The sequence below is a fragment of the Tursiops truncatus genome, chromosome 8 (assembly GCF_011762595.2).
Source record: "Tursiops truncatus isolate mTurTru1 chromosome 8, mTurTru1.mat.Y, whole genome shotgun sequence".
Lineage (NCBI taxonomy): Eukaryota > Metazoa > Chordata > Mammalia > Artiodactyla > Delphinidae > Tursiops > Tursiops truncatus.
In genome coordinates this window covers 20357100-20377970 of record NC_047041.1, presented here as the reverse complement: position 1 = coordinate 20377970, position 20871 = coordinate 20357100, and the positions used below count along the sequence as shown (strand labels likewise).

The following is a 20871-nucleotide window of genomic DNA, read 5'->3' as shown; positions in this document are numbered from 1 at the left end:
CAGCAGGAGAAAAGCTGAGTGGTGTACAGCTGAGTCCCAGTAACCAGCAGGAGATGAAAAATAATGTGGAGAAAGTGTTACAGTTTGTAGCCTCCAAAAAGATTCGTATGCACCAGACTTCAGCTAAAGGTCAGTGCTTCATCCTGTCCGTGGTGGGTGAGTACACTCATCTTTACCTGGTGACTGTCACCCTCAGAAGAACTATCTGTTATGTAGCTGAGCGTTGCAAGTAGACTCTAGTAGGGTTAGGCCCACGACCTCGTATCATTTTTCCATAAAGAAAGTTATCCTCTTGGGACAGAGCGATTATCAAAATCCAAGTGCTTTGGAAACCTGGGTGAAGATAGAAGTTCTCTATTCATTTTAACTGAGCAAAGTTTTGCTTGAGTGTGTGTAGGAAGATTAACAGAAAAGAAATTATAAAATTGTGATATTAATTTTAGAATGTCTTGTTTAAGCTATCAAAAATGAAGATAGATTATGTTTTTTGAGTTTTTTGAGCCACATGGCCAGAAGAGGACACCTCTCAATCCAGTTTGAGCCCAGGCTTCAGGGAAGAAATGGTGTAGGTGTCCTCAGAAGGCACAGGCTCCCAGGTCCTCTCACTGCTTCTGTCGAACTGATTATATTCTGTTTCAGCCTTCAGTTTCTAGGCCTGATTGCCTGTGGCTCTAATGAGAATGGGGGGCAGGAGGGAGCCCTCCTTTCATGTGTTATTAGTGTTCTCTGTGTTGGGCTCATTCATGCGGGGCAGATACTGACCATTGAGAGTGCCTGTAGAAGGTATCAATCAATCCTTTTGGAAGCCTTGCATATTTAAAAGGCTATGAAACTAAAACAGAATTTTACCTATTTCCTTATGTTAACCAGACCTATTATATTTTTTTCTGCCTGCATTTCTCTTTTTTTTCTAGGACAAAATTTAGAATGCCATAATATCTCAGATCTGGTCCCCATGAGGAGTGGGCTTGGGGATCTGGCCCATTAAAGTCGGCTATTTTGAGGGAACACTGCCGTTCAGGACATCATTGTCATCTACCTGGAGAAGTGCAACAGCTTCCTAATTAGTCCCACTGCATCCATTTCTGTCCCCCTCCCCTCTGCTCTCCACACCGCAGCCAGAATGATCTTTCTAAGAGTATATATGCTCATGCCATCCCTCTGCATCTGAGGGCCCTTAGGAGAAAATCCTAAGAGTCCTTCCTCTGGCTCACCATGCCCTTTCTGACCTCACCTCCTGTTCATCCTCCTCCATCTTTCACCCTCTCCCCCTGAACTCTGAGCTCTGGCTATGCTGAGCTGCTTTCTGTTCCTCTTCCACAGCGTGTGCCATAGAAATATAACGTGAGTCTCATACATGACTTGAATGTGTCTAATAGCCACGGTTAAAAAAAAAAAATGAAATGGTTGAAAATAATTTTAATAATATATTTTACTTAACCCAACATATCCAAAATATTATCAGCTCGACATATGATCAATGTAAAACACTATTAATGAGACATTTTACATTCTATTTTTTGTACTAAGTCTCATGAGATTTTTCATTCTGTTTCTGTGTGTGTGCTAGGTTAGTACTAGCACGTTTCAGCTCAGACTACAGCTACCTTTTAAGTGCTCAATAGCCACATGTGGCTAGTGGCTCCCATACTGGAGGGCGCAGTTCGGGTGTGTCGTGCTGTCTCACCTCTAGACCTTCATGCCTGCTGTTCCCTCTTCTTGGAATACTCTTTTCCTTCCCTTCCCTCATCTGATAAACCATTATTGGTCAGTCACGTCTCAGTTTAGAACTCACTTCCTCAGGGAATCCCTCCCAGAGCCCTCTAGACTAGACAAGATGCTTCTTCTCTGAGCTCCCAGAGAATCCTGTACTTCTCCTCTCACACGTTATTGTACGTTATTGTAATTGCTTTCAAATACTCTGTCTCCCTGTTGAACACAGAGAGCTTGATTGCCTTGCTTACCTGCTCACTAGCAAATATGTAGTAACTGAAGGAGTCCTCAGCTCTCTACCTCTCTCTTAGGACCTCTCGGTCTGTTCCGATCCTCAGATATCGTGGAAGGCAACCTGAAGTCTATCATGAGGCTGGTCCTGGCCTTGGCAGCTCATTTCAAACCGGGCTCCAGCAGGACAGTGAACCAAGGACAGGACGCCAGAGCCCCTCTGCAGAGTCACCAGCCGCACTGTGCCACTGCTGTGGCCCAGGGAGCAGCTGCCGCCCTAGCTGATGTGTGTCACGACATGTCACGGTCAGGGCGGGATGTCTTTCGATACAGACAGAGGTAAGGATGGAAATCTGGGGATGGGAACTCAACCCACTCTGATATTTCTTCCCTTAAATGATATAGTGCAGTAAAGGGAAATACCACCTAAACAGCCCACATTGCAGAAAAGAGCATGGAATGGAGGTTGGAGAGGGCACTCCAAAAGAGAAAAAAGGCCCTCTCTTTTAGAGATGTTTATTTTGCCTTTAGTAGAAAGTAAAGGAATCGTATATGTAATTTTTTGCTTTGGTGTGCAAAGTTTTGTTTTATTTTATTTTTTAAAAGATTCATGTATTTATTTATTTGGCTGCATCTGGTCTTAGTTGCGGCATCTTTTAGTTGTGGCACGCGGACTCTTGGTCGCAGCCCGCAGGCTTCTCTCTAGTTGCGGCATGCAGGCTCTAGAACACATGGACTTAGTTGCCTCGCAGCATGTGTGATCTTTGTTCCCTGACCAGGGATCGAACCCATGTCCCCTGCCTTGGAAGGTGGATTCTTAACCACTGGACCACCAGGGAAGTACCCAGAGTTTTAAATAGATGCCTTTGGCACAGTGTGTTTTCTGCACTGGGAGATATATGTGGCAGCAACAACCCGATTCATCCCTGAGTCTCCCCCTGGAGTGTATCCTAAAGGGCGGGCTGTCCTAGAGAGTCATGGCAGGAAATGCTTTGTGGGTGTGCGTCTGCTGAGAGGGAACACGACTCTGAGGTGTTGCAGAGATTGGTGAAATTACTGTTTTTTTGTATCTACCTTTCTTACTAGGTTTCAAGTGTCCTTAAGGCAGGGGCTTTGCCTTATTCATCTTTTTTCCCATAGTGCTCCCAAAGTGGTGTCTATCAGTACTTGTTGGGTTGACCTGAAGGACTGACACCTTCTTCGCTGGTGCCCTCTGCCTTTAGGAACAGCAGCGTGGATGAGGAGATTGGGAATCCATGCTGGAGCGTGCGAGCCCTGGTGCAGCAGTATGAAGGGCAGCAAAGGTCCCCATCCGAGTCCAGCTGCTCCAGGTAACTGTGGCCTCAGATTCTTCACCACCACAGTCCTCCCTAAGAGCTGAATTGTGGGGATTCTCAGGGTTGTCAGTTTCAGGTAGTAATGCAACAGGCAATAAGGCACGGAAGCCCTTTCTCTTTCCCTCAGTTTATGTTTGGCTTTAAAGGGGTAGCCCTCAGCACGGTCTGTGGTTTTGTGCTGACAGGAGGGTAGGCTGGGATGCTTGTGAATTTCCTACACATCAGTGACAGTGCTTTGCTGTGTCCACGTGGGGGCATGACTGGGACTTGCTAGGGCCCAGCCCGATGGTTCTGATATTTGCGTATCAGCTGCCAGTGTTTGTGAGAGCCAGTTCCATTGCACTGCCTTTGTGCCTGAGTCTGACTCTTAAGTTATGGCCTGAGAAGGCTGTATAAAGCTCATAGCAAGAGAAAATGAACAGAGTTGTCTTAGAGCCTTTAGAATGTTCCCACCTTTCATTTACAGGGCTGGGAATTGTGGCCGATTAGTACACATTTGAGTGGGCTAACAATGTGTGTGACTCTAGCTGAAAAATGTTGTCTATATCCCTTAGAGCCAAATGCAGAGACCAAAACAGGACACAGTGCTCTAATAAAAGCCTGATCAATGCCAAGTATAGTGGCAGAAAAAGATTATTCTCCTGGCTCATGTAAATCATGCTCCTATAAACACATCCCCAGGTCATGTTAGCTTATTTACTAACTTCATTTCATTGCTGAATCATATTTAATTTATGCTCTTATAACCTTTTCTCTCTTACCTCAACCCAGGATTAGTCTGTTATAGTTAAGCCTAATTGTTCTTTGTCTAATATGTATGTATTTTATGTGTTTGTTTCCTTCCTCCTATTTCTTTTCCTAATAAAATTCCATCTTAGTTTGATGGACCATTTTCTAATTTGCTGAGGTCACATGGAATTCTTTCCATCATTTTAATATACTGGTAACCTTGCTCGACTTTAATTTTCACATTTAATAGTTGTGTTTTTTTATTTTTAAAATTCACATGACATTAAATTAGCCATTAATCATTTTAAAGTGTACAATTCAGTGGTATGTAGTACCTTCATTAATATTGTGCAACCATCACTTCTCTCCAGTCCAAAGAGATTTTCATCACCCTAAAAGGAACCCTTGTACCCATTAAGCAATAGATGTGCTTTTACTGAGAATCTAAACCATTCCTTCCTTGCTTGCTGCTTGGACTATCACTTGGTACAGAATCAAAGGATATTTCATTGTATAATGAGATCTGTTGCTTCCTGCATGGCTTCAGGCCTTTTACTTTTCTGTGCCTGATAGTGCTTGCCAGAGTTAGAGAAAAAAAGAGTCTAGATTTTTTCCTGAGAGCAGCTGCTTTCCTCCTGTCTGGCAGAACTCAGACTGGGAGCAGGGGTATGAGACCGTGTGAATTAGGGGCCATTGGAAATCAGGCTCCAGTGGGTCGACAGTGACAGTTTTCTAGGCGAGGGGTCAAAGAATAGTTTGCTTTCCTCTTTCTCTCCTTCCTGATTTGGTCGTTTTCTTCTAAGCCAACCTCTCACTCACCTCTTTGGGATCCTCAGGCAGCACGCTGGGACCCAGAAGGCTCTGGCACATTCTGCACCCCTCCCCCCCCTCCGCCACCCCCCACTCAGGGGGAGTCCACCTAATGTCTAAGTGATCCATGAAGGCCAGGAGGTCCCTGGTATGTGATTCAGAACGGGGAGTGGTTCAGAAGGTAGGAAAGACAGGCCCTTATGTCCCATCCCCTCCCCCTGCTCCTTGAGAGACACCCTGGCAAAGCCCTGCCCGACTGCCCGCCTGTTGCTTCGTAGACCTGTAGACCTCGGGCCAGCCTCTCACCATATCCAAGCAAAACGATCCTTAGCTGGGAAAAAAGAACACATGAAACGCCCGAGGGGCGGGTGCGGGAGACAGGCGTTCGGCGGGTTTCCGGGGGAGCCCCCTCCCACAAGGAGCCGCGTTAGACCCACCCCGACCTCCGTGCCCACGAAGGCAGGGTTCAGAGAGGAGAAGGCACCGCTATCAGTTCTGGGCTTCTCCAGACCGGGACCACAGACCCCTCCCTCTGCCGACCGGCGGCCTCTCCGGTGCCTCGCCAGGGGCTCCCGCTGGGCCCCGCAGCCCCGCCCCGCTCCGCCTCGAGCTCAGTCGGCCGGCCGAGCGCCAGCCTGGGTCCGAGCCCGGCGCTGCCTGCCCGCAAGTGACAGCCTGGGAAGCGGGGGAGGGCGTCGGGAGGGTGGGACCGGGGAGGCGGTGCGGAGCTGGGATCGCTGCCTGCCGCCCGACCGGGACTCGACCGCGCAGCCGGAGCTGCGGGCAGCCTTTCTCCGGTGGGTCGGAGATGGGTTGAAATGCCTGCGCCCGGGGGCACGCCCGGAGCCGCGCGGCCGCGGAGACCACGATGCCGCTGCCGGGGACCCGCAGCCTGCGAGGGGAGGCGGCTTCCGCCGAGGCTGGGCTGCTGCAGTGTCTGAGCTGCTGGGACAGCGCGCCTCAGAACCGGGAGCATCCCCGTCCCTGGGGCCGAGACGCCTGCTTCTCTGTCCTCCCTCCTCCCTCTCGGGACCGGGGCGAGCGGCTCTGGTAGTTGGCCTGCCCGTGGAGTCGTTCTTCGGGCCTCAGCGCGGGGAGACATGCCCGAATTGGGGAGCGCTGTGACTTTCAGCCTCCCACTTCACCCCGGGAAGCCGACTTGCTGAAGCCGGAGCCACGAGGGGGACCATGGGAGGGACGCAAGTCAAATGGTGAGGTGAAGCCACTTTGGCTTTGGAGGTGGGGGGCATGGGTGGCAGCAGGGCCAGGACTGGAGGATGCTGTTAGCCAGAGACAGGCGGGGATCGGTGGGGGCGCTATATTGGGGAGAACAGGCTGCTGGCCTGGGATTATCACTGTAAAATACAGTGGATTTAGGAAGCTGCAACCAGCATAGGGGAAGGAGTGGACCTTGACCCTGTCTGGTCTCTACAGAAGGAGGCACTTCAGGACGGAACAGAACTCATATTGCCCAGCACCCGTTTTTTTTAAAAAAATTGATTTGACTCTAATTTGAAGGTAGCTTTGCTGGGAGATTGTTTGTCTGATAAGATTGGAGAGATGTTAGACCTGTGGGAATTAATATTGTAATCACTTGTTCCTTGACAGGATTATGATGGCAAGTAGGAAATTACTTGTTTATAAAATAGGGTTTTAAAGCTAATCAGGGAGAGCCTAAATCATATAATTAATTAGCATTAAAATACTTTTGTCTGACTTGAGGCAGAGGATTTAGTGTACCATCCTCATCCGTGAGGTTCGTCTTGGGGAGGCGGCAAGATGCCTGCTCTGACACGTGCCTCAGGATTTTTCTTCCTCAGATCCTTTACCTTTTGACTTGGCCAGTTAGTTTCATGGTTTTACCTCTCCGTGGCCTCACACACTGGCAGCCCCAATTCAAGAAAGAGAAATGTTGTTTTCCTTTGGCTGCTCTGCCACTCCCCCAGTGGGGTTGGATATGCCGACATCCGCCTCTTTCTGCCCTTATATGGGAGACAGCTCACTTAGGAGGGAGCCAGTGGAGCTGAGCATGCGTCTCTGCTTTTAGGAAAGCATTTTTCCGCCTGCATCCTAGGTTCACACCACCCCGCCCCCGCCCCCCTTCGTCTCACACATACCCACATTTAGTGGTCCAGCTAAATGCAGGCAAGGGAACATGTCAGCCATAACACCTTGTCAGCTGAGAAAGTGTTGTCTTATCATTTCTCAAAGAGGAGCAGCTGGTGCAGACCTCTTTCTGCACTTGGACCCCTATTTCTATAAGAAGGCGGATGCTGAGGCCTGAAGTGTCATAAATCTGTTCTTCTTATGAATGACATAGTACCCTTAGACTAATGCTTTTCCAGCAGCTAATGCATGTTGGCCTGGAAGTCAGATTGCCTAAGTGGTGAAAGATGGATAGAGAGTTCTGTAAAGCAATTACCTTTTCTGAATACCACTTCTTGCCTCTCTCCACCCATCTTGCCTGTTTGGGTTGTAGATCTATAGATACGATTAAGTGACTTTTTTTAATTTGAAGAAGCAAAAAACTAATTTTTTTTTCTGTGGTTCTAATAAGGATGAGGGTGTGTTACTGGTTGAGGTCATTCCCACCAAAGCCCAAAACTCTGGACAACGAGGAGGTTGAGACACTAGTCCTCAGGATGCTTCAGAGATTTTTGAAATTTCTTGCTAACTCCAGTGTGCTTGGCTCTTATTTTTAGTGGCTTCTAGGAAGATGAAATGTTAACTCCTGATCGTGGCTGGGAGGATTAGCCTGGGAGACTTCAGGGGCACATTAAGTGGGTCAATGAATCCAAGACACTTTCACTGTTGTCTGGGTGATGGATTTGGAAAGAATTCCTGAGAGGGGGCTGGGTCTGCAGACCCCACAACCCCTGAGATTGTTTCAGTGCTGATGTTCTCAAGGTGTGGTGCAAAGAAAGATGGCTCTTCAGACGGAAGCATCAGCCACATTCCCATCGTGTCCTGTAGATTTGCTTCTGGGATTTAAAATTCTGCTTCCCTAAAAATGCAAACAGTTCCTTCCAAGGCTAGTAGTTATACCAGAATTTAAGAATTGTTGCAAGGTTTCTGATGACAATTTGAAAATAGTGTGGCAGAGATATGAATAACTCCTTGATGGCAGGAAATCAAGTAAACCTTTACCATCCCCTAGCAGGTCTTTTCCCCTTTTGACGTATCATCCTTTTCTGTATCATGTCCTAGCTTTGTTGATATGTCACTGCTCCTTTGCCCAGCCTGGCACTGTCCGCACTCCAGCAGTTTCTCCCCTCTGAGGCACCCTCCACACCATCCCCTACCTTGGGATCAGCCCAGAGCTGATCTGCCGTGATTACTCTGCTGGTATTGCATGTGTCAGTGAAAGATCAACGTATTGGAAATAGATTTTCCTTCCAGCTCCCAAAGCTACTAAAACACATACTACATCAGCCCCTGAACTTGGGCCCAGGGATGATGGTGGAGGAGGTGGTGGTTAAGTAAAAAACAAAAACAAAAAGCCAAACCAAACAAAATTAGGGTTCTTTAAAATGCTAGATTATCCATCCTTCTGGTAAATCTCTTCTCAGTGAGCTAGGCTTAAAGGCAGCCTTGTTGTGGAAAAGACTTCCTGGGACTGGGTCATTCATTCATTCAATATTCATTTCATTCATTTAACAAGCTCATCATTCATTCAACAAACATTTGTTCTTGCTGTGGGCCAGGCACTGTGTCAGGCAGTAGGAGTTAGATGAATAAGAACACGTTTCTGGGATAAATTAGGAAAGCTGGCTTCTAAACAACGGTTCGCAGTAATTGTTTCTCTTTCTTTTCCTTTGGTCACAGCCTGACTTCCCCCAGTCCTATCCACAGTGCAAAGAGCGACTCTATTATAACCCAGTTGGAGGAGAAGGCAGATTTCGTGATTATTCCTTCTGAAGGAATAGAGAACAAAACAGGTACTATTTCTCAGCCTGCCTGGGTTGGCTCAAGGAACAGCTTCAAGAGTCTGGGGGTCCTGACTGTCTCCTTGGCCTTCTCCCTCCATATTCTGTGCATGCAGGGTCCACTCTAGAGAGCTCTAATGCTTTGTAGCCAGTGAATGTTGTATCCTCTCATAGATTGTCACTTCTGATGTCCGAGCTGTCAAATATCCTGCAGCCGTGTAGACAGGCTGTTCATTAGCTGGCTGCCTATGAGTTAGGAGATGACTTTGAAACAGGCAGAAGCCTACTCAAGTTAACAGTTTTTATTATTTCTGTGTTATGCAAATAACTTCAGTGCTTCTCTAACTTAAATTGGGGCCAGGAATATATAGTAGGAGGTGAGGCATCTGTGAGAACATACAGCACAGAGCAGGTCTGCATCATGTTTGGTATAAAGGCTACAGAAAGGACCACAGAGTTCCCTTTGTGTAGACGTCTTCCTCTGTCTCAGTCGATCTTTTTCTTACATTAAACAGAGAGGAAAGCATGGAAGAAGCAAAGCACAAGACTTAGAGTTTTATTTGCCTGTAAGGAGTATAATGAAACTGAAGCCCTCTGAAGGAAAACTGGAATTAAATTCTTCCTTATTCCATTTCCCATCTAGCCCTGGTGTTAGTACGAAAAAGTCAGTCTCGTTCCTGAGTCAGAAATTCCTGGCACCCTGGGGAGGGAGAAGGAGGCCTTTACAGAGTGCTGGCTCTGAACCAGCTACCACGGGCCCTGCACATAGGTTACCTCATTTAGTCGCACAACAACCCAGAGGGATTATACTTATCATATTCATTCTTATGAATGAAATCAGAGCAAAGAGACTGTAAAGATAGGGAAATAAAACCAGAGAGAGAGATGAAACACTTTGTACAAGTATGGTTTGTTTCCTTTGTGACTCACACAATGTTATACGTGAAAGGGGTTCAGTCATAACAGAACGGTCAAAGGAATTTGAGTTGAGGTCTTCCCTCTGAAGCTCCAGAGCAACCAACAGGAATTTTGTTTTCATTGCCTCTGACAGCTTCCCCCTTTGTAGCAGGCAGGATCAAGCTCTAGGAATGCCAATTCTAGAGAATTAAGAGTAAAATCTGTCCCATACCAAGATTCCCAGGGAGTCTTATTGCTTCCTGAAGGTTTGAAAGAGGGTGGATCTCCCCAACAGAATAAGCGTCACTCCCGTGAGCCTGGAGTCAGTCAATGTCCAATTCCTTCTGTCTCACAACCCCACCTGGTGGAGAGTCCAGTCTGTGCCGTGAGAGAAGGTTCAGCAGGCAGGTGACCTGGCCCTGTGAACACACAGGTCTGTAACTGCTTTCTGCCTGCAGCTCAGTTTTCTTCAACATGAACTGTACTCCCTCCTTTCCTCTTGTAGAGGAGACAGACTCTCCATTGTCCCGGGACTGGAGACCAGGCAGCCCCCGGCCCTATCTGGAGACTTCATGGGAAGAACAGCTGTTGGAACAACAAGAACATTTGGAAAAAGAAATGGAGGAAGCCAAGAAAATGATATCAGGATTACAGGTAGCTCTTTCCCTCGTAGTTTGTCTTTGGTGCACCAATTTTTTCCTTTTTTTTTTCTTGGCGGGGCTGCATGGCTTGTGGGATCTTAGTTCCCCAACCAGGAATTGAACCCCGGCCATGGCAGTGAAAGCGCCAAATCCTAACCGCTGGACCACCAGGGAATTCCCGCACCAATTGTTTATTATTTTTGAGTCACTAGGATCAGTTGAAAGTAAACTGACTCAGTTATGTATGAGGTCAGAATTGGGGAGTTTACATAGAGGGGGTAATGCAGGAAGAGCAGAAAATCCCTTACAAGTGAGTATGCTTAAATGGGCCTCACGGACTCTTGCTGACGGCACAGCTGTTAGGAGTTCTGCAAGCATGGGAGCCATATCCACCATTACCAAACATCTACTCTGGCTCTCTGCTTTGTGGGTGGGTTTCTCCCCTGTCTGCAGCCACAGACCTGCAATGGCAGCTTTCACTGAAGAATGGCATTGTGAAGAGTCAGGATTTTCTCCTAGGAATTCACCATCAGGAAGGCTGTAAATGCCAGTAATGCTGCAGGTCTCTGCCTGGTCTAGCTAAGGGATTTAGCTCACTCTTAGTGCATTTGTAAGTGGACGCCAAGGCATAATGATCAGGTAGAAGAGCAACAAAGCCCTTCAGTTTTTCCTATACCTTCTGTGCCAGCAAATCTCCCCCAGAGGCCAACTGACCCACTTGACTTAGTTCCTACCCTGAATGACCCCCCTCAATCCTCCGTCTTTGTGTGTCTGTCCGTGTTTGGGGGAGCCCTTATAGTGTTCTGATGACCCTGAAATTGCCTAGGAATATTCCTTTCTGTTTGTGCTGGGAACTGCACTGCTTCTGAATTGTCAAATATTTATGGACACGTAAACAAAGCCCACATTATGTGAGTGGCTCTGGCAGCCTGCAGGCGGTGGAGGGCGTACTCCCAGCCAGCCAGCAACAGGGTGGGGACACAAAGCGTTCCTAAAGAAAAAGGGAGATTCGTGCAGTGGTAAAATAATTTGCATAATGTATGCCCCAGGAACCGAGAGGGGTTGGAGGAACGTTTACTGCCTAAACATTCCCAAGGAGGTTGTTGCTGTTCCCTCATTTGCTCTGTATTTTTAAATGTCTGCCTTTTAGTTCCCTTCTCTGTCTCTCCAATAAGGAATGGTTTAGTTAATGGAATGGTTTTTTTGTGCTGTCCTTTAATAGGAAGGATTAAAGCATGGAGAATTTTGGGATTGTACTCAACCAGGTTTTCCCCAGGATAATTTCATTGTATGAACATAGATATCCATCAATTTGGTTTTCAGTTTGGTTTGCATTTTTCAATCTGGGAGAAATCCCATAGCGGATTAGACAGAAAAAGAAGAGAATCAACAGGCAGAAAGTCAGCATCCTAATATTCCCTGCAAACAGAGGAGTTTTAATTCACAGCCGCAGGATCACAATGAGAATTCAGTTCCATTACAGAATACAATGGGACTCACAGCATCCACTGGGCTTCTTAACTCTTTCAGTGATGAACAAGTTGCGTACTGAGCCACGTCCAGGATTTCTGACTTTTTAGTGTATGTTATTAGAGCTGGGTGAACACTTTGACCCTAGAGTCCGTATTTCTGTAGTGTCGTTCTCCCCAGGTCCCTGCCACAACTCCATGGGATAACCAAATTCATTTGCTTGGCTAAAATTGTATTATTAATTAGTACTTGGTAGACTTGGTAGTGGCTGGATCTTAAAATGATTTTATATACCAACATTTATGATGTCATTTATGTTATATTTATTGAAACAAGGTTTAACCTCTGTATCTCTTCTCTTTGGATTGGATTGAGAAAAAAATCTTGATACAAAATGGTGCTAGATTTTTAAATCTTTCACTGAGCCCGTAGGTCTTGTACCTACCTGCAGGGGTAGATCCAAGTTTTGTGGGTCCTAAAGCATACCATTTGCGGGGGGGCTTCTTTAAGAATTAAGATTACAGATTACAATAGACTACAATGTTAGCTATAGGACCCTGGGAGGGGCAGGACTGGGAAGGCGCCCTGAGGTTTGAGCTTCCTTAGCCTCAGGGTAAACCTGCATCACCCGACACCCCACCACCAATATTCTAATGAAAACAAAGCCTGGTGTGAAGCCTTGAAATAAATACGGACACCTTTCCGCAAATACGTTTTCCTTCTTGTTCTATCCAGGTTGCCCTAGGGAGCAAAAATGAAGAATTTTTAAATGAAACAAGAATCAAACAAACCCAAGTCCAAGCTCTAAATGTATTCCAAATAATTCCTTATAATAAACTTTTCTATGCCAGGATAATTCTACACTGTTTCTAGTTCACTTTCCAGCTGGTAAAATTCAGTTTAAACAGCTCTGGTTTGAAATGTCACTTTTGAAAGGAAAGTTTATTTTTAGAATTTTTTTCTGGGGCCAAGGAGCCTTGGAGCAGAGGATTCAGGTGTATCCAGAGAGGTGAAAGAGGCCTGGAGCACCGGCCGGACAAAAGCACTCTAGACAGATTCAGGATGAGCAGTTGGAGGTATCTAAGGGTCCACAGTTACCAGGGAGATTTCTAGAGGAAGCCCAGTTGTAGTTTCATTTTGGGATGAGCTTACCAAGGCCAACTCTAGACTCCATCATCTGATGGGAGTTAAGTTTCTTTCTGCCTTTGTGGTTGTCCAGGCCTTACTGCTCAGTGGATCCTTACCCGAAGATGAACAGGAGAGGCCCTTGGCCCTCTGTGAACCAGGAGTCAATCCCGAGGAACAATTGGTGAGCTCCTTCTTTTGTGACTGGACACTGAATAATCTGCTTTGAGTGTTTGATTTAGTTTTAGCATTGGACACTCATCTGTGCCCTCTTAAAATGCTCCCTTCCCTGACTTCCACTATTCTGGTTTTCCTCATATATGTTTGACTACTACTTCCTTTCTCCCACAAATATTTATTGTGTGCTGACTATGTCCCAGACACTGTTTCAAAGAGCCAGAGCCACCTGAAGGACAGATCAGACCTCAGGCCCTCTCCTTGTGGAGTCTACATTCAGGTCCCTGTCGACTGATAAAAAATGCACAACCTAAAAGTCAAGGCTTATGTGTCATTCGGTGAGGACTTAAGGACAAAACTGAGGACTTAAGCCCAGGACACAGCACCTCAGATAACTCTGAGAGACTGCTCCGAAAAGGAAGGGGGGAAGCCAGGATATATAGGAGTTTTTGCAACAAAAACAGGTAGTCAGAACATCAAAAGATTACTCTTAATAAAAGAAAACCAGGTATTTCAAGGAATTTCATGCTTTTCTATGTATGGGAAGATGCAAGAGTCTGGGCTCACTGAAGTCGTTCCTTTGATGTGCACCTCAGCTATCTGGGGCCAGGATCCTGTGCTTTCTCATCCTGAGTCTCCTCAGAGGTGGTTGCAGCAGTTGACTGCTAGAGGCGGGCATTCTTTTTGTCCACCCTGAATTCTCTCAGGGCTCACTGCCCAGGCCGTTGTCCTGCAGTGGCTTGATGGCTGTCTTTATTGACTTGGCAGGTGGCATTCTTAGTTCACATCCCCTTTGAAGCTTCTCTTTTTCTGCCTGTGCCTTAAATGTTGCTGCTCCTCAGGGTTCCACTCTGGGCCCTCTTCTATCTTGTCCATTCACCTGGGTAATACCTGCTGCCATGGCTTCACTTGCTTCCCACCTGTCTCATATGTTGCCTCTCAAATATTTATTTCTAGCCTAGCTCTCTCCATGGAGTTCTACATTTATAAATGTAACATGCACCTGCCTGTTGCTTATCTCCACTATATGCCCCATAAGCATCTCAATTTCAATGAGTCCTAAATTAAATACCATTCTCTTCCTTCTCTCCCCATCCCCAAAACTACTTGTCTTTTAGGTTTCTGTTCTTTATCACTATCCATCTACCCAAATACCCCAAACAAATCTGAATCTCATCCTAGAATCCTTTGCGGCCCTTCCCTCTATATCCAGTTAGCCACCAAGTTTTTCAGTATACTTTTTAAATATCTACATCCAGTTTTCTCCATCCTCACAGCTACTACTTTAATTTCAGACCTCCATCCAGTATTCTGGTGGCCTTCTAACTGTTTTTCCTGATTCCTGTCCTGTCCTCCTCTAATTCATTTTCCATAAAACAGCAAGAATAATTTGACTTCAAAGCAGATTTTATTTTGTCATCCCTTTGCCTAAAACTTTTCATCAGTTCCCCATTGCCCTTCATCATCCTGCTCCGTTTTCCTCTCGAGCCTCATCTCTTGTCATTTCTCTTTCCACTTGCCCAGCCCCTGCACACAACACACACATATTCATTCTAAACTTTATCTACATTCATCTACTCGCACCACCCCTGCCATATGCATCACTGGAGGGCAGGAACTGTTTCCTGTTCTTTGCAGCCACTGTACAGGGCTAGCATCTAGTAACTGCTCAATAAATAGTTGTTGAATGAATGCCCTCTGAATTTTACAGCATAGGTACATAACCATCTCTTTTTGCCTTACATTCAGATTATAATCCAAAGTCGTCTGGATCAGAGTATGGAGGAGAATCAGGACCTAAAGGTATGTCAGGAAATGTACATTTTGCCCTTTAAAAAAAATTTACGGGACTATTACACACCAACTTCGGGACAGTAATGGGGAGCAGGGAAGGATTCAGACTCAAGACTTTGGCTGTATCTGTATTATGTCTTTAATTGAGAGAGAGAGAGATGTCCTAAATATAGCAAAAAGGTGATACCTTTTTAATCTCAGTGGTTAGTAATAGGTATCTATGTCATTATTGCTTATACCTTTCTGTATATTTGAAATGTTTCATATTATCTTTTTAATTAAAATAAACAGTGGATCTAATATCAATATGGTCATTTTTTAAATAATTGACATAACATTATATTAGTTTCAGGTATACAGCATATGTATATATTGTGAAATAATCACAATAAGCCTAGTTAACATCTGTTACCATACATAGTTACAGATTTTTTTCTTGCGATTAGAACTTTTTAAAATTAATTAATTAATTTTAAATTTTTGGCTGTGTTGGTTCTTCATTGCTGCGCGTGGGCTTTTCTCTAGTTGTGGCGAGCGGGGGCTACTCTTTGTTGCGGTGCGTGGGCTTCTCATTGCGGTGGCTTCTCTTGTTGAGGAGCACGGGCTCTAGGCGTGCGGGCTTCAGTAGTTGTGGAGTGTGGGCTCAGTAGTTGTGCCTTGCGGGCTCTAGAGCACAGGCTCAGTAGTTGAGGCACACGGGCTTAGTTGCTCCGTGGAATGTGGGACCTTCCCGGATCACGGCTCGAACCTGTTTCCCCTGCATTGGCAGGCGGATTCTTAACCACTGTGCCACTAGGGAAGACCCCTAGTATGGTGTTTTTTAATGAACACTTTCCAAAATTCTTTTAGTTCAGTGGGTCTTAGCTTTTTTGAGGCCATAAGTATATGACTACAGCCATTAACCCTCTCCCCAGAAATTTGCATGAAAGCGCACACACCCACTCACTGACTTGAATTTTGATTGGAGTAACTTTGGAGCCCATCTGTGGAGTCCAGGTCAAGAATCCCCATTTTAGATATGTTAATTCCAAACTCTTGATGGGGTGCAATAGGAAAAGAAGAGAGTACAGTCTGAGTTGTGGGTGTTCCTCTCCTATAATCTCTGTCCTAGTAACAATCATAATCTGTTGTAAGGGAGGGTTAACTAAGTATTTTATTATTGGGCTGAATGTGTTTTTGTTTGGTCCATAAAGAACAATACACTCTTCGAGAACAGAAGCACTCTAATCCTTTCTGAACATTAAAAATGAAGATAATTATTTCATGAAATTGGGGGTAGCCATATTAAGATATGATCATATATTTCAGTGAGAGGGATTTAGATTGTTATGATTTATGATTAAGTTTCCCTGTTGGCGAGGATTGCTAAATGTAGGAATGAGAGCCTATGGGAATGTATGGTATCTTATTTCTTGGCAAGAAAGAGCATGGGCAGTTGAGCCTGGACAACTGGACAGCTGAGCCTGGGTGCCACAGGGAAGAATGGAATGGGTCCTGTTTGTTTCTGTGGGTCAACCTTTACTGTTTACTAGAAGGCAGAGCTGCCTTCTGCCTCGGTGGAAGGTTGATTTTTCTTGGAATGGTTATCTGAGTTTTGTGTTCTTACTGACGGAATGAGGTAATGCTTCTGAAGCAACCCAGATGCTACCATCTGATCTAACTATATTTGGTTTGCAGAAGGAGCTGCTGAAGTATAAACAAGAAGGCAGAAACTTACAGGGGATAAAGGTAAAAAAAAAAAAGACATATAACTCTTTAAATAAACTCTTTACAAAGTAAAGCAGTCTGTGGATAAGAGTGGGTACTTGGGGGCTAGCTGGGTCCTATAGTCTTTTCTTGTGTACATCTGATGGGGCCTTTCACAGGCTCCGTGCTACTAGTAAAGAGAGGGCTCTGTGGATGGGAAGTGAGACAGGTGGAGGAATATACCTCTTGCTGAGGCTTATTTCTGGTGGTTATGACTCATGGTGCTGTCACTTCCCTCTGCCACCTTGATTGTTTCTATGTGTGAAAACAATCAGTTATTACAGTTTTCTTCAGTTACAGTTTTTTGTCAGTTTTCTTCAGTTCTAAGAAGAATATACTCTTAGAAATTGTAATTTACTTAGGTTTTGAATAGTTAACATTCAAATGGTTTGAAGTTAAAAGAGTACAAAAGGATAATCCTTGAGAAGTCGGCCTTCCGGCCCTGTCCTCCCAGTCACCTAGTTCTCTTTCCTGGAGGCAACTTATCAGTTAGCACCAAATATGTATGTATGTGATTTTTCCCCAAATAATTACATATTATAAATACAGTTTGACACGTTGCTTTTTTCACTTAGCAATGTATCTTAGAGATCATTCTATTTCAGTACATAAAGACCTTAGTATTCCAGTATGTGTATATCGGATAATTCATTTAATCAGTTCCTACTGATAGTCTTCTGGGTTATTCCCAGTCTTTTGCTAATACAAACAGTGATCTAGCTAATAATCTTGCTTATATGTTATTTCACCCAAGTAGGAGTATATGTGCTGAATGAATACCTGGAAGTGGAAAAAGATGTTCTCAAGCTGCTGCTTTTCCCTCTCCTCTTCCCGATACTCCCATTCATGGGCTAGACTAGGGTATAACTCAGCATCGTTTTCCAGAGTATATTCTGTAGCCTTAGTCCTTTGAGATACTCCAGAAAACAGCATGTTTCATGCTCAAATAAGAAGCAGTGCTCTACAGGCTTGAAGAGTCACAACGAATAATAGCATATTAAAGGACCAGAGAAGGTCTGTCCTAAAGAGTTTGGCCTAAAAAAAGTTAGACTATTAACCACAGAAGTGCTTTTTCCCCCATGTAACACTTATTAACATCCCATGGAGCACACTTCGGGAAACATTCCTCTGCACCACTGGTGCCAAGGGCGTCTTAGACCATCTTGCCATGTACTGTCATGGCAAGACAGCATATTTTAGAGTGGGCTCCCACATTTTCCGGAGCCTACACCGTTTCTCTGCAGTCTGTAAAGAGAGAAAAATCAGGGCAAATCCCCTGTGATGCAGCTCCAGCCCATTAGTTCCATTTGAAGTCACCACGGTTGGAGGATTGTGTCATAGCTGATCCTTTTAAATAAGTATGTACAACCCACCTTGTCTGAGGCCTGGTGGAAACCAAGATGGTCCAAGCTAAGAGAAAGACAGCCTAAAGCTTGTAGGATCCTATGACACTGGGAAGAGGAAGCATCAGTCTAAGAACATTTGTGAACATGGAAATAGAATCCCAGTCCTGGTCCACACTAAGCACTGGAAGGCAGTGGAAGCAGGGCAGCAGCAGGGCTGTAGAAGGCAGGGTGGCAGTGCTTCCAGGGCTCCTATATGAAAAGGGTGTCAGACAGTGATAGGGCCCAGCCCTCTAGGGCAAAAGAGCTCATCTAGATTGAGTATTTATAGGCCCAAGATACAGAGAAGAAAGCCAGGGAGGTAGGAGGGAGAGTGCATTGTCCAAGGTCACTGTCACGTAAGCAAGTGGTAGACGTGTAATTTGAGACTAGGTCTGTCTGATCCCAAAGACCACTTATTCTTCCTCTAGGCCATCATGCTGTCAGCAATGCAGTGGAAAGTAGGGGCAAGTAATGGATGGAGGAAAAAATCAGGTTTCCATCAGCTTGGTAGGACAATGGATATGATTTTCCTTTAGATTCTAGTGTCCTGGAAGGGAACTGAAAAATTTCTGCTCATCTCCTTGTGGCAAGACCCTGTACCCTTTTTGTCTCCCAGTTTAGTGATAACTGGCCGATTGTTGAGTTGGGACCACAGTAGTGAGTGTGCTTTCTCCCCAGGATGCCTTGCAGCAGAGGCTGACTCAGCAGGACACGTCTGTCCTTCAGCTCAAACAAGAACTACTGAGGGCAAATATGGACAAAGATGAGCTGCACAACCAGAACGTGAGTTGAAAGAGTGAACTTGGACTTCACTGAGCCCCAGGTAGCAAAGTAGGATACAGTATAAAGTCCGTTTAGATCTATTCCCCATCAGACTCCTCTCTGTTCCTAGGTGAAAGCCCATTGCCACACTGGCCTCGAGCCCTTCAACTTTGAGGGCACTGAGACACTGAGGCTGCATTGTGGTTCTATAGTCTGATTATCTCACTGAAGATGTGGAGAGCGGCTGTGTGTTTTTTTTACCATAGTCATGCCCTCTCTGTGCTGTATGCTGTAACTGCCAACATCAACTCCAGTTACTAAGTAGCTGGTTTCCTACTGGATTGGCAGACAATACTTCCACACCAAAGAATGCTTTCTTATTCTTCTTGCAGGTGGATCTGCAGAGGAAGCTAGACGAGAGGAATCGGCTCTTGGGAGAATATAAAGTAAGAATGTATATCAGTTTGGAAATTATTTCCATCTGACCTTTGGTGAACAGCCTGTTGTTACTGTTGTTCAAACAACACTTAAGTACCCTGTTCTCATTCTTGCTTTCTGCAAGGAAATCTTTTTCTGAGTTCCTTTGATCCACTAACCCTGAAGGTAGATAGCATGGCTAGGAGCAAGAACACAAAACTAGGAGTCTGGAAACTTCACTTCAGTCTTAACCTTTACCTCTAGCTAGCATGGATGGCATGCAGTGGTCCTCCTGCTAATGGTAGTTCCCATCCTCCTTCCCTTTCCCAGAATCCTTTGCTCCATGTGAGGCTCCCATGGTATATAACGTCTTCCCGTGCAGCTTGAGGAAAGGGCTGTTCCCTCTGAGGCTCTGCTTTCCTCAGGTGGAAACTCCATCACAGCAGGTGAAGCGTTGGACGTCCTTGGCTTTGCCGTGCATCTGAAGGCTGTGTCTCTGTTGCAGAAAGAACTGGGGCAGAAGGACCGCCTCCTGAAGCAGTACCAGGCCAAGTTGGAGGAAGCACTTCGGAAACTCTCTGAGGCCAGTTACCAGCAGGTGGGGACACGTTCTGCCACGGACTTTCCTGCCCCTCTGACCTGAACAAGTCCTTTTCTGATGGAGTGTCTGATTTGCAGGTGGATCTGGAACACAAAGACGTCCTTCTGGCTCACTGTATGAAAAGAGAGGCAGAGGAGGTAACCTACCACTTGGGGTCTCCCTCCCATGTTTACAAGGGCAAAGAGGGAGATTCTGTTATTGACTCAGGGCTGAACCAACACCACAGGTCAGTTTGTCAGGAGGCGATTTGGCGAGGCACTTACAAGTGCGGGTTCTGGGATAAGAAAGTCTGGTTTCAAATTCCAGCTTTATTACTTTCTTACCATTGTGTACCTTCATTTGCTTCACTTTTGAACCTTAGAAATAACGTTCATCTGGAAAATGACAGTGGCCTTCTCTGACATTATGACGTGTACATAAGATAACCCATTAAGTTACTAAACACAGTCCTGGTAGATCCACCTGGCACAGAGTTAGGCTCAAAAAATACTAGTCATTGTTCTTTTTTTTTTCTGCTACTGAAGCAAAGGCAGGAGATGCTGGAGCAGCATTCTCAGGCCCTCCAGGGGCCAGGCAGAGGCTAGGTTGGGGCCTCCAGGCGAGGTTTTCATTTTGTTCACTCTGCATTCAGCGGTGCCTTCTGAGTGTCAAGTATTGGTGATATAGCAGTGAACAAAAGGGGAAAACATCTCTGCACTGTGTCAGGAGGTGACCAGTGTAAAGAGGAAAAATAAGGTGGGACATCTTACTTTGGAATTCTCCATTATAGAAGCATCATTTCTTCTTGCCGCTATAGGTGACCCACTGCAGCAGTCACAACCCTCAAAGCAATGGTTTTCTCCTTCCAGTGGCAGGAAAAGGAGCTGCTTCAGTCACTCACAGAGGGGTAGGTGCTTAGGATTTGAGTACAGACTTGCCACTTCCAGCCAAAACCAGAAGAGTACCCTAGCCATCGCCAGTGGAGTAGGCCTTTCATATCCCCATTCCCCAATTCTTGCATCTGTTGGGTGTGTAAAGTTGTGAGGCACTTGCTATCCAAAATTAAGAATTAGTGGACAAACAGTGGGCTTGTATCTGTGGAGGAAAATTTCCTACAGTTTACACCTCCTC

The 20871-nt window shown here is 45.5% G+C and overlaps 1 protein-coding gene across 7 annotated transcripts in view; it reads left to right on the top strand.

Annotated features, from left to right (window-relative positions):
* Positions 1 to 20871, top strand: part of DIXDC1 (DIX domain containing 1) — a 74065-nt gene that overhangs the window by 35494 nt on the left and 17700 nt on the right. For 4 of the 7 annotated variants that reach the window (XR_012333332.1, XM_073808214.1, XM_073808215.1 and 1 more), the window contains 13 exons: positions 4 to 129; positions 2052 to 2283; positions 3168 to 3275; positions 8646 to 8758; positions 10149 to 10297; positions 12974 to 13063; positions 14806 to 14859; positions 16528 to 16578; positions 18660 to 18764; positions 19136 to 19189; positions 19666 to 19758; positions 19839 to 19898; positions 20558 to 20647. Coding sequence is in view for 6 of the 7 variants with exons in the window: in XM_073808214.1 (XP_073664315.1) it covers positions 4 to 129; positions 2052 to 2283; positions 3168 to 3275; positions 8646 to 8758; positions 10149 to 10297; positions 12974 to 13063; positions 14806 to 14859; positions 16528 to 16578; positions 18660 to 18764; positions 19136 to 19189; positions 19666 to 19758; positions 19839 to 19898; positions 20558 to 20647 (1325 nt within the window). In the remaining variant the exon portion in view is untranslated. Of the gene's footprint in view, positions 1 to 3; positions 130 to 2051; positions 2284 to 3167; positions 3276 to 5228; positions 6032 to 8645; positions 8759 to 10148; positions 10298 to 12973; positions 13064 to 14805; positions 14860 to 16527; positions 16579 to 18659; positions 18765 to 19135; positions 19190 to 19665; positions 19759 to 19838; positions 19899 to 20557; positions 20648 to 20871 lie in introns of those variants that run through there. The other 3 variants (XM_073808216.1, XM_019941897.3, XM_019941899.3) reach the window with 3 other exon arrangements.